This window comes from Parus major, chromosome Z, assembly GCF_001522545.3.
Source record: "Parus major isolate Abel chromosome Z, Parus_major1.1, whole genome shotgun sequence".
NCBI lineage: Eukaryota > Metazoa > Chordata > Aves > Passeriformes > Paridae > Parus > Parus major.
In genome coordinates this window covers 36,479,367-36,490,640 of record NC_031799.1, presented here as the reverse complement: position 1 = coordinate 36,490,640, position 11,274 = coordinate 36,479,367, and the positions used below count along the sequence as shown (strand labels likewise).

The following is an 11,274-nucleotide window of genomic DNA, read 5'->3' as shown; positions in this document are numbered from 1 at the left end:
AAAAAAGATAAAATTGCATAATGTATTAGAGGTAGCTGTTACTATGCTAGAAAATGAAGCTGGGTTCATATTAAATAATGAAGGTGTATGAGAACTCCACAGAACATCCATGAGGTGAACTGTTTTGCTGAATTAAAATGCAGTATTGGGGAACACCAGTAGCTGAAACCATGGCATGTTTCTGTAATGAGTCCCTTTAAGGAAGAACTCCAGAGAAAAAAGGGGAGAGGAGCAGTGAGCACAGCAGGAGTAAATAAAGCCTGGTTTTATCAGCTCTTCATCTTCTCCTAAGGATGGGAAAGCAAAGACCTACCATTTCTCTCCCTACAGCAAACTGAGCTGAAGGGGAAATTTGAAATACTGACCATATTTTTATGGTCTGTGGCCTGAGATGTAGGAAGAGAATTTAAATATTCACTACTTTTTTTCCCATCAGATAACATAACAGAGCACTGCTGTTTAAAAAAAAAAATAAGGCAACTGTTTATATCACATGGCCAAAAAGCTGAAGATACATAGAGTCTCATATTTTGAGGTATGGCTATGTAATTATCTGCACAAGATCACAACTTCTATTTCTACTCCACATGTGCAAGATCCACTCAGAGTGCCCTTCCATGTGCTGCAATATGCTGGCATGCACAGTGACTGTTACTACAGCCACTTCATGTATGGTTTTGAAGGTGTGGGAAAAGATCAAACTACAGTGAACATCAATCACTTACAGTAGTGTCTCCAATTCAGTGAGCTAGTCCACTTTGAGCCTGCCCACAGATAATTTAGAAAGGCCAAGGGGGAATCTTTAGAGTAACTGAAGGTGCAAGCATCTTGAGCACTGATACTCCTAGCAATGTAGGTGCCCAGCCACCACCTAGACGAAGGGCAATTGGACACCAAAAATGCCTGTTAAGATCTGAGACGTCATCCATCCTGCCTCTGGGTTATTTGTTTTCTCTCCAGTTCCCTCTAGTGTCCTAAAAACATTGTATTGCCATGAACTCACTTGACTGCACTATCAATTTTACAACAAGGCACTAGATTCCACACAAGCATCTTCCACGTCCTTGAACACACTGCCTAGTTCCATTCATATGCAGTACAGCAAGTTACAGAGTTACTGAATGGCACACAGTGCTTTTCAGGATAAGAACTGTGGCTTGGGAAAACTTCAGAAACAGCAACTTTTCATTAGCCTTGGCTGGCAGGGAGGATGGTTACTCAAAAGAAGATTTACAGAGCACTGGCATGACCTGCGTTCAGAAGCAATAAACAAGAAAAAAATGTTCAAGAAAAACATTATTTTATAAGTAATATTGAAGACAGTCATTCAGAGAAAATAAAGTTCTATAAAAACCTTCCTCTGAAATAGTTAAACTGGCCAAAAGCACTATTTCACCACTTTCATCAATTTGCAATTGCTACCATAAAAAAAAACAAAACACTGCACTCACCATCTCCAGGCACTGACATGAAATGAGCATCAACCCGTTTTTCATCCTCTCCATAATCATTCTTTGCCAGTAAGGTATAAGCACCATTGTTCAGGTGTGTAGGATTGTCCAGCTGAAGGCAGCCATGGTATTCACTTTGATTGATAACGTGTATTTTAGTACAGATGTATTCAGACTCATTCAGAACAGCTCCTTCATAGAACCACTGCAATGTGGGCTTAGGGTTCCCTTTCACAGTGAATGGAATACACCAGTGGTGGTCCGGGGTCGGAGACTCAATAAATGTGATATTTGGTGCAACTATATTGGAAAAAAGAGTGAAGAGCATCAGAATATTCTGAACATGTCCTTCCTCCCTTTCCTCTCTCCCTCACTCCCTCACAAGTTCTCATGGAAGTACTTTTCATTCATCAGTACAAAAGTATGTTACTAGGTGGAATGGTACCTATTTGAAGGATACTCACACAGGAACATACCTTCTCTGTCTAGAGTATTATGCTGAACTGACCTGAAGCCGCTCTTTAGAAAGAAATAAAACAAGCTAGTTTCAAAGACTGAAAACGTATTAAATCACTTAAAACACCTAAGGTGTGGGAACTTCAGTTACTGGTTCACTTAGAAGGAGGAGAAAGACATTTTATCTTCACTTTGCTGAAAAATGGTGCACAAGAGTGCTGAAGGAAGGCAATAATATTGAAAATATTTAAAACTGGCCAAAAGCAAGTACTACTGGAAAGGCACTCAGCTAGGAATCCAAATTTACAGATTATTTTCTTAACAGAATCAAAGACAGAACAGATTATTTAATTCTCTAGATTCTTCTCGCAGGGAAAAATAACTCTCTAGTATACATATTCTCATCCTTGTTCAAACTTACTAAATGCCTCAAGTTTACAGACCTGTTTCCCTCAAGAGATTATTCCAATACCTTGCCCATTATTTTCCTCTATATTTATTCTTAACTACATTCAATTTCTTCTAGTTATACTCCCTTTTATCACTCATAATAGTGCCAAGCTCAGAATCTCATTTACACTCTTCAAACATTTCTAGTTTATGTTCGTTCCCATAGTTATTACATATCCAATTGCAACCTACAAACCTACATCTGTAGTGTTTTTTCTAGTTTACTCTGTCATAAGCACATGCTGAGCAAAATTTGCCATCTACAAAGTGTTCCATTCCCATCTTCAATTAAACAGAGGGTTGCAACTTGTGAAAACATGCTGTATAGTTCATGTAAAATGAATTCAGCCTGGAGCTCAGATCTAAGAAATAAGTGGTTCTCTACACTATATGCCCCTTCTCCTTTCCTTGGCCCTGAGAAATAAGTGCACTATTCAAAGCCATGACAAATAAATTTACATCTGGCTGTACAAATAATGAACAAAGGAGTTCTTGTTTTAAGCAGTAAGAACATGTGTACATGTGTAGTCTTGTACAGTTCTACCAGCCTTTTGATGCATTCCCATTTTGCAATTCCTAAGACAGTGTGCATGTATGTACATACACACCATTACAAACCTTCCCACAGTGACAGTGCCATTCAGTATTCAGGATTTCAGACCTTTACTTACAAATTCTTTTAACTGGAAGACAAAGCAGCCAGAAATACATTTTTTGCAGAATACAGAGCTGAAAAAGATAAATGCAACAACGGCTGACTGGGCTACTCCTAGCATTAACTGCGGTAGATAGTTCACACATGTTAAGGATTTTCATTTCAACAGCCTGAAGGTCCAAAAAATACCCAGAACAGTTCCTGACAATGCAGTTTGGCCTCCAGGTCTGTATGGAGGCCCACATACGTACAGAATACCGTAAGCTCGGCAGAGGCTTGGTCTTCTCCCACAATGTTCTCTGCTACACAGGAAATCTCCAGTCCACTGTCCATTGATGAAACATTCTTGATGGTGAGTGAGGCAGGGTTCTTATTTGTGTCACTCTAAAAATGATCAGAAAAACATCAGCATCAATGACAACATTAAAAACAAAGGAGAGGGAGGGAATTACTGACCACAGCTGAATGGCATTTTTCATTTTCACTTCCTTTTAGCTGTGTCTGTCCACAATTAATCAAAGCCTTATTTTAGTGTCTTATCCAAAAAGACATAAAACACCTACAGAACCAATTCCAACAGTCAGTAAAGTGGATTCAAAGCTCCTAAGTCCTGCTACAAATAGTGCACTCAGTCATATTTCTGCCCTGTCACTTTCAGTCAGTGGGTTTTTTTACCACTTTATCCCCTCTGCACAAATGGGTTTTTTCCTCTAATCATATACCCTTGCTCATCCCTCTCTCCTACTCTATGACTTATTTCCATGGTCTATCTCTAAAACTATCTCTTCCTGCCTATATTGTGTTCAATCCTTGTTTTACTCATCCTTTTCTCTTTCCTTTAAATTTATGCTTCACATCTCTCCCACTGCCGTTTTCTGAGCCCTGCTGTATCTTGACATGTTTTCTATCTCCTTCTTAACCAAATTTCTTCTGAAAGCTTTATTTTCTTAAGAAATCTTCCAAAAGAAACTGCATACCTTCTACTACCTAATGTATTTGCCAAGTACTGTTTTATGTAATTGTAAACGAGCTAATTAAAGTACGATTGATGATTCTTGAAAATCTTGATTCTTATGATTCTTAGAAAGTTCAGTGTCTATCTACAGCCTTAAATAACATAATGACTATGCAGCTATGTCACACTGGTTAAGCAAATATGGCTGAACTACCCCCACCTCCTCCACACACAAAAAGCACTAGCAAAGCTAATTGTTACTCTGATGTTAATAAATCAGGCCCTTCATATTATCTCCAAATAATTATTGCTTCCATACTTGAATTTTTCATAAAGAGAGCTGGACAATTTTGTTAAACTGGAAAGGAACCAAAACACACTCCAAAAATAAATAATAATTATGATAATTTTCACAACTACTTTTGAGATACTTTTGTAACATACACTGTCAGTGCTAGAGACAGCACAAACAAGTAACCCACTATAATTGTAAAACCACAGCAACTTCAGGTGGCAGTCAACAGGAACATGTGGGAATGGTCCTGCATGCAGTCCTGTGAAAACAGAATTTTGAACCTTGAGATGACACCCTAACTCCACTTGAGTTCCATATCCCTTCAATCTCAGTGTGACAATAGGGGGGGCAGGTGGAAAAGCAAACACCTCTTCACATATTTTCCTATTTTGCAGTTCTTAGAACTGAGCAGTGCTCAAAGCTGGACTAAAAGCAGAGGGGCTGTAACACAGGCTCAGGGCTGAAATCTAGAGCAAGAAAAATCCAAACATCAGTCAAACTATCCATCAACACAGAAACTCAGAATATAAAGGCTAGCAGAACTAGAGCCTAGTTTTAACCTTTGCTAATGTCCCTCTTTTAAAACAGTGGAAAACAGAGGAAACAGTGAGAAAAAAACATACAAGTTGAAGAAAATGAAGGCACAAACTGATATATGGAAGTGAAAGAAAAGAAACTGAAAGCAACGCTCACAGAAAACGATAGTTGGGAATGGGAAATAATGTCTAAAAGGCTCATGCTCTTCTGCTGCTGAAAAGACTGCTGTGTTCCCTGGCTAAGGTTGCAGCCAGCCTGTATTATAACCCCCTCTACAATGGCATGATGAAGTTATGCCAGGACAGAATACTCATGGAAAACTTGAAGCAAACTGATCATGGCACTTCAAAGATAGGAGGGTTAAAAAAATTAGATGATCTCACTTTTTGAACAGTCTCACATTTGGTTTGGCTCCTAGAATTAAAATTTCAAAAAAAAATTTAAAAAGAGGGCAACTTGGCAGAGCTCCTCAGTTTAAAACAGCTTGTTTTAATTGTTCTTTAATTCAACTAGTTCTCAAAGACAACTGATGTCTTGATGCCTTTGGGAAGTTTTACAGATCAGAGAAAGTTTTAAAAATACAATTAGAGCTCTGCAGAGCTCTTACTTATGAAAGCTGGGATGAAAGACAGACTACCTGAAGTCTATACAAGTCTGATATAATGAACTTTGGAAAGAAAATGTAACAACTATGAGACCCAAGAGGTCCTGTCTCCTCCTCACTGCAGGAGGAGTTTTGGAAGTACACTTCCCACACCTTCTATAGACCAAGAAGCTTTAGGCAGTGTGCACCATCATGAAATAGGAAAGCAAATGCCATAAAATCGTAATAAACATGGGTTTTTCCCATTGCAAAACAATAGCAATTTATGAGATAAACAGCTGCTTATATGGCCCTCCTTTTTCAATATTTCCATCAAAAAGGACTTAAGCAGCACACAGTCTACAAAAAACAAGAAAATATGAAAAGGCCAGAAAACAAAATTTACCCAGCTAGATGATTTCAATGAGGTAAGATACTCATACATTATTAGGAAAAAAAAAACAAACCAGAACAAAATAAATCTGACAGTCTTTTAAGTAAAATCTTCAATGTCAAGACTTTCTGTTGCTGCTAAGTGTGTTGAAGAAAAATTAAACAAGCCACAAAATATCTACAACCAAATTCCAACACACTGAATTATTAAATGAGAATATAATAACATTACAGATGCAAAGATATTTCACAATCACTATAGACTGAATTTAGTCTTTGTAGGCAGGTATCAGTGATAATAAGAAAGCCCTTGTGTTTCAGTATTCCAATTCACATTACTTCCAAAAATTTACATTACTCTCATTTACAAGTGAACATCCAAAACACCAGAGTGAAAATGAGAATCTTGAGAAACAAACATCCGCCATTCCCCAAAATCACTGCCACAGTCAGCCTGGGCTGAAAGTAACTGGAAGATAAATGTAATCCCAACATTAACTTTCTATTTCATCTTTTAATAGAAAGTTAACCAGATCTGGACATGAAACTTCATTCCATCCTTCAGCAGGTGTTACCTGAATTGTCACGTGTTTGAACATAAACCTTACCTCATGGTTTGAAACAAGATTAGTTACCACCCAGGACACGTTTGGGGGTGGCCCACCAGTAGTATCACAGTACAGCGTGATGCTCTTCCCTTCCACCACGGTGATGTTGTAATTGCTTAAGTTTGCTGAGGGCAAGTCTGTAAAAGAAACAACAACACAATAACCCAAAGTGTACTTGTATTTGACAGAATAGACACCATGCAACTCTAAGCAAGCCATCTAAATGCAAGCACTACATTAAATATTCACTGTAGACAGTACTATTCAGTCAGGCAGTACAAACAGCATCTTTGGAAATAAAAAACTACAAACTTTAGCTGCTATATATTTTCTGCACCTCCTCTGCTCCACATCATAAGAAAACATTACTGCATATGGAAACACATAAACTAGTTAATTATATAGGAATACATGTCAGGTGCACGAACAGTAATTATCTTAACATCAGTTTTCAACTTCAAAATGAAGTTCCTTTACTCCTCCTTTACTCTTTAAAACTGGAAATTGTATCTGTCTCTTTATAACAGCTATAAAACAACCTCTAGGTTGCACTGACATCGTGATATTTCCACTGCTCTCCACAACACTAACAGGAAAATCCCATTAGCTCCCAGTATCCCACAGGAGACTGCAGCCCTCTCTCTCGTATAGAGACATCACTCAGAGAGAGTGGAGCAAAACCTAGATCTTAAGCTCAAAGGGAGGAAAACACAGAATGAACAGATTGAACTAGAAAAGGGAAAGGACAGAAGAAAGAGTTAGCAATTGCACAGAGCTGTACTCAAGGCACCTCAGCTGATTTTTCTATTATCCTCAGGAAAGCAGAAAAGCAGTGAGATGGTTAGCACTCATCAGGAAACAAGACCATGTTTTACAAGAATTAGAACTCCCTCTCCATCTTACAGAGCTATAAATCACTCTGTGACTCATTCTATGGCACCCAAAGCAATGGAACTTCCCAGAGAGTAAAGTCACACTGAATGAAAAACATGAGGAATTATAGAATGACCCCCTCCAAAATAACACTAGCAATATCAGTAGATTTCAGGCATATAGCAACTCACATTTCATATTTACTTATGTAGCAAATAATTATGCACCATTCTAGAAAAAACATGTTTCTTAAAAGATACTAGGTCATCATTTGAAGCTACTACATTCTGTAAAGAGTCTTGGTCTCCTTTATGAGGCATTTCACATCAGCTCTTCCAGGCAAATTTTACTTGCAATTTATCATCTCAAATAATCAGTCTTATCTGCTGTGCAGGACATTTATGCATGATTTTGCAATGACTTTTCTTTTTCTGAAACAACAGCTCTCTTTGGTTGTGTTTTTTAGTTGAGAGTACGGCAGTTTCATCATGGACTTAATGGTATAAAAGTTTAGCAGACACTTTTCTTTATGTAAAAGATCCAAAACAAATAAATAACCATCAAATCCCTGTAAACAGATTCATATGTTTGCTGGAGGTTCAACAGAAGCTAGATGTATTGGAAACCTCCCTTAAATTAATTCAATAAAAAATAACTGAGTGGAAGCAATGCAGAAAAGAAGATGAATAATTTTGCAGACAATGCTTTCCTGCCTAATAAGATTTGAAGATCAGCACAAGTATACAATAAATGCTCAAGCAATTCTCACAGCATTTCAAGTGGTATGGTAATATGATTCCCATTATAGGCGTCATGGATTTCTTCTATTATGTTCACTATATAAATCATGTGTTGAAGTTTATTGAGACAGAGCTGGAGAGTTTGTATGTCTTGATGCAGTAATCTGTTAGAGAAGGTAGCCATCTGCTCTAGCCTGCTGTGAATTCAGACCTCACCAGTGTCTGTCAACTAGCTGAGCAAGAAATAAAACTAATCTTAGGGAACATTTGGATATTAATTATGCTAGTTAGGGAACAAGCATGAGAACCAATGAGGTAATTTGCTTCATAAAGTCACACTTTCACAACACCTCTAAATACTATTCCAATTACTCTTGCCAGACCTGAACATGCAAAGAGAATAAAGGTCCCCGCTTTTCTTAACCCTACCACTTGGGAGGAGGTATACATGATAGATTAGCATCTCATTGTGCAAACTGGCACAGTTCCTACTAACACATCATTTCATGTGAAATCTCTCATGCAAGCAAAAATAAAAACAACTTTTTTTCCCTTAGAGCTCTCCTTTAAATAGCTGTTAAGTTTTGGGACAACTTCTTCCTGCAATGTGTTTATTTATAGGATAAGCAACTGAAGTTTAATTCCTCTGGTACTGGCTCTGGTTCCCACCCAGAACTAGATCTAGTTCTGTTTATTTGCAGAAGTCTTCACATGTCATATTGGTGTTACATCTCTAATGGAAACAGCTACATCATGCTGCATTCTGCCAGAAGGCTATAAAGTAACAGTGCTTATTATATGTTATGTATTATATGTTCATAAAGTTACACTAAAAACCAGATGCAAGGTCCCTGAATCTAAAAAGGTACAAATGGAATGGAATGGAATGGAATGGAATGGAATGGAATGGAATGGAATGGAATGGAATGGAATGGAATGGAATGGAATGGAATGGGAGTTAGAATTTGAGACAGAATAGATTAGAAATTGCATTACTGTGTGTTATTTTACTCTTTTTCCAGTCATAAGATGGGTGGAAACCCAATAATGGTCTTGGGATTCATTTTTCTGGTTAGATGTATTGAGATAGAGTGCTTTAACTGCAGGCTAATTTTGCTTTTATTTCCAGGGGCACCCAGACCGCTCAACAGCAGAATCCACGCAAGCTGAGATGTGGCTCTATTTGTGAAAATAAAGACAATCACATAAGGCCTCATCTAGACGTGTGATACACTGCTTTTACCAGCAAAGCAATGACACTAAGCAGCAAAACCTGTATTGAACTATTGTTAACTGAATGTTAAAAAAACATGATGGACCTTAACATACACGAATGCTCAGCTCATATGCCCAGTGTAGTGTGAGACCATTTACACTGACCAGTAACACTTTGACTCTTATAGAACTACAGAGATACCTAACCACACTGCCTTTACTCCCTAGTTAATTTGGTTAAATACAGTGTTTTAGATAGTTATCACTTTTGTTTATAGGGACTTTGTAAACAGTAGTTGATACAACTATATGTATCAGGTAGCATACTCAAATACTTTTATATGCTGCCAGCAGAGTGAGATTAGACTGGAGCATAAGGGCCTGTACAAGGTAGACATGACATCATCCTTCTACAAGTTTCATCTTGGTATCTGTCAGATTACTCCATGCCACAAAGCTCAAAACACAATCTCTGTTCCAAACTTGGACAGAATTAATTATTATGAGTCTGGATATCAGCAATAACCCTGGTAGTACCTGACCGATGTTTCAAGTTTGCTATATTCTTGGCCTTAACCTTCTGCAGTAATGTGTTGTATACAGGCTGTAGACACAAGCCACTCCCTTTTATGAGTTCTGAAATTTCTCACTGACATTCAAATTTATTGAGTACTCTCCTATTCTGGTGGAACAGAGTAAAGAGAGTTTCTGAATGATCTCTTTAAGACCACCTTGTTTTATTTTGTTTTTAAATTCCTCTTCCTTTTCAATAGTCTATTCAAAGCTTTCAACCTCTACAAAAATGGAGAATAGAACCTGCTACTGAGAACTTAAAACTGCAATATAGAGGGTAACACAGTTTGAGAGATTAAATCTTACACTAAAATCCATATGTTTCCATTATGCGCTGGTCCATAATAGCTACCTGTTTCCACTGCATACAGAATGTATTTTTTCATATTCAGTGTGATTACACTTTATTCCCAGGAATAGGCAGATCTGGATTAGAATAAGCATTAGATTAGATTAAGTTACTTCCCTCACCCCAGCACAACTAGACAGAACTAGAGACAAGCAAGAGGAACTCATTTATATCAGCTATCAGCTGAGTCTCTCCAAATATCATCTCATGCTTTAGGAGAAACAAACACTCTTTAAAGTAGGGTTTGGGGGAGGGGGGGCATTTACCTTCACAGACCATCATTAGGGCAAAAGGATGGCCTGAAGCCATCAGACAGTGGAACTGTCAAGCACCACTAGGGAATGACTCACATCTTCACAGCACACGGCTGGGACTTCAGCAGCCACAAAACCAACACTTTGGATGCCATTTTCAAAGGTTACTACCACATTTGGCTACACAGCTGTCAATGGAAATTAAGAAAATGAATATGCCTGTACTCCTAGAGGGCTTTCTAAGTCTTCATGCTGCTACTTATAACTTTCTACAGAAAACCTGAACTGGCCTCCCTAAGCCAGACTGTCACTACATGTCAAAGGAAGAATATGATCTAATAGAGAAATAAAAACTCTAGTCTGTAATTCAACTTTTAGCATCAAGAACTTTAGTCAGTATACTAAAGGAACATTTAAAAGAAGGTGGTCTTAAACCAGAACAAGCAAATCCACCTTTACACCGAAGATACTGTATCACTATCTGCAGTTATAATTTTTTTTTTACAAAATTAATACTAGATTCACTTTTTCTGCTTCAGCTTTCACCAGCTCAGTTCTAGTTTTTTTTTCAGTTGTTAAAAAAAAAAATTTAAAATTCTATTATTATGGTAAATTAGCCTAATACTTAAGAAATTACATGATGAAAAAATTAGTACCTGAGAGAATACTATAAATTCAATATTGCATTAATTTATGCCATCCTTTGCACAATAAGCCCCTGATTTTCACTGGCCTTTCAACAAACTCCCAGGAGTCTAAATCACTAAATGATTTTCAGTATGGCCCATGTCATCTCGTTTTTGCTTGGCATGCTTTTGGAAGTCAATTTGTTGTGCAGTAAGAACAAAAAGCTACCAAATAAAAATGACAATTTTTTCTGCATCTGA

General features: G+C 37.6%; 1 protein-coding gene across 7 annotated transcripts in view; it reads right to left on the bottom strand.

The window, feature by feature from the left end:
* Positions 1-11,274, bottom strand: part of NTRK2 (neurotrophic receptor tyrosine kinase 2) — a 198,518-nt gene that overhangs the window by 150,784 nt on the left and 36,460 nt on the right. For all 7 annotated transcript variants that reach the window (XM_015652980.3, XM_015652982.2, XM_015652987.3 and 4 more), the window contains exons 6-8: positions 6,384-6,520; positions 3,264-3,396; positions 1,452-1,751 (exon numbers count right to left, since the gene is read on the bottom strand). In XM_015652980.3, the coding sequence (XP_015508466.1) occupies positions 1,452-1,751; positions 3,264-3,396; positions 6,384-6,520 (570 nt within the window). The remainder of the gene's footprint in view (positions 1-1,451; positions 1,752-3,263; positions 3,397-6,383; positions 6,521-11,274) is intronic.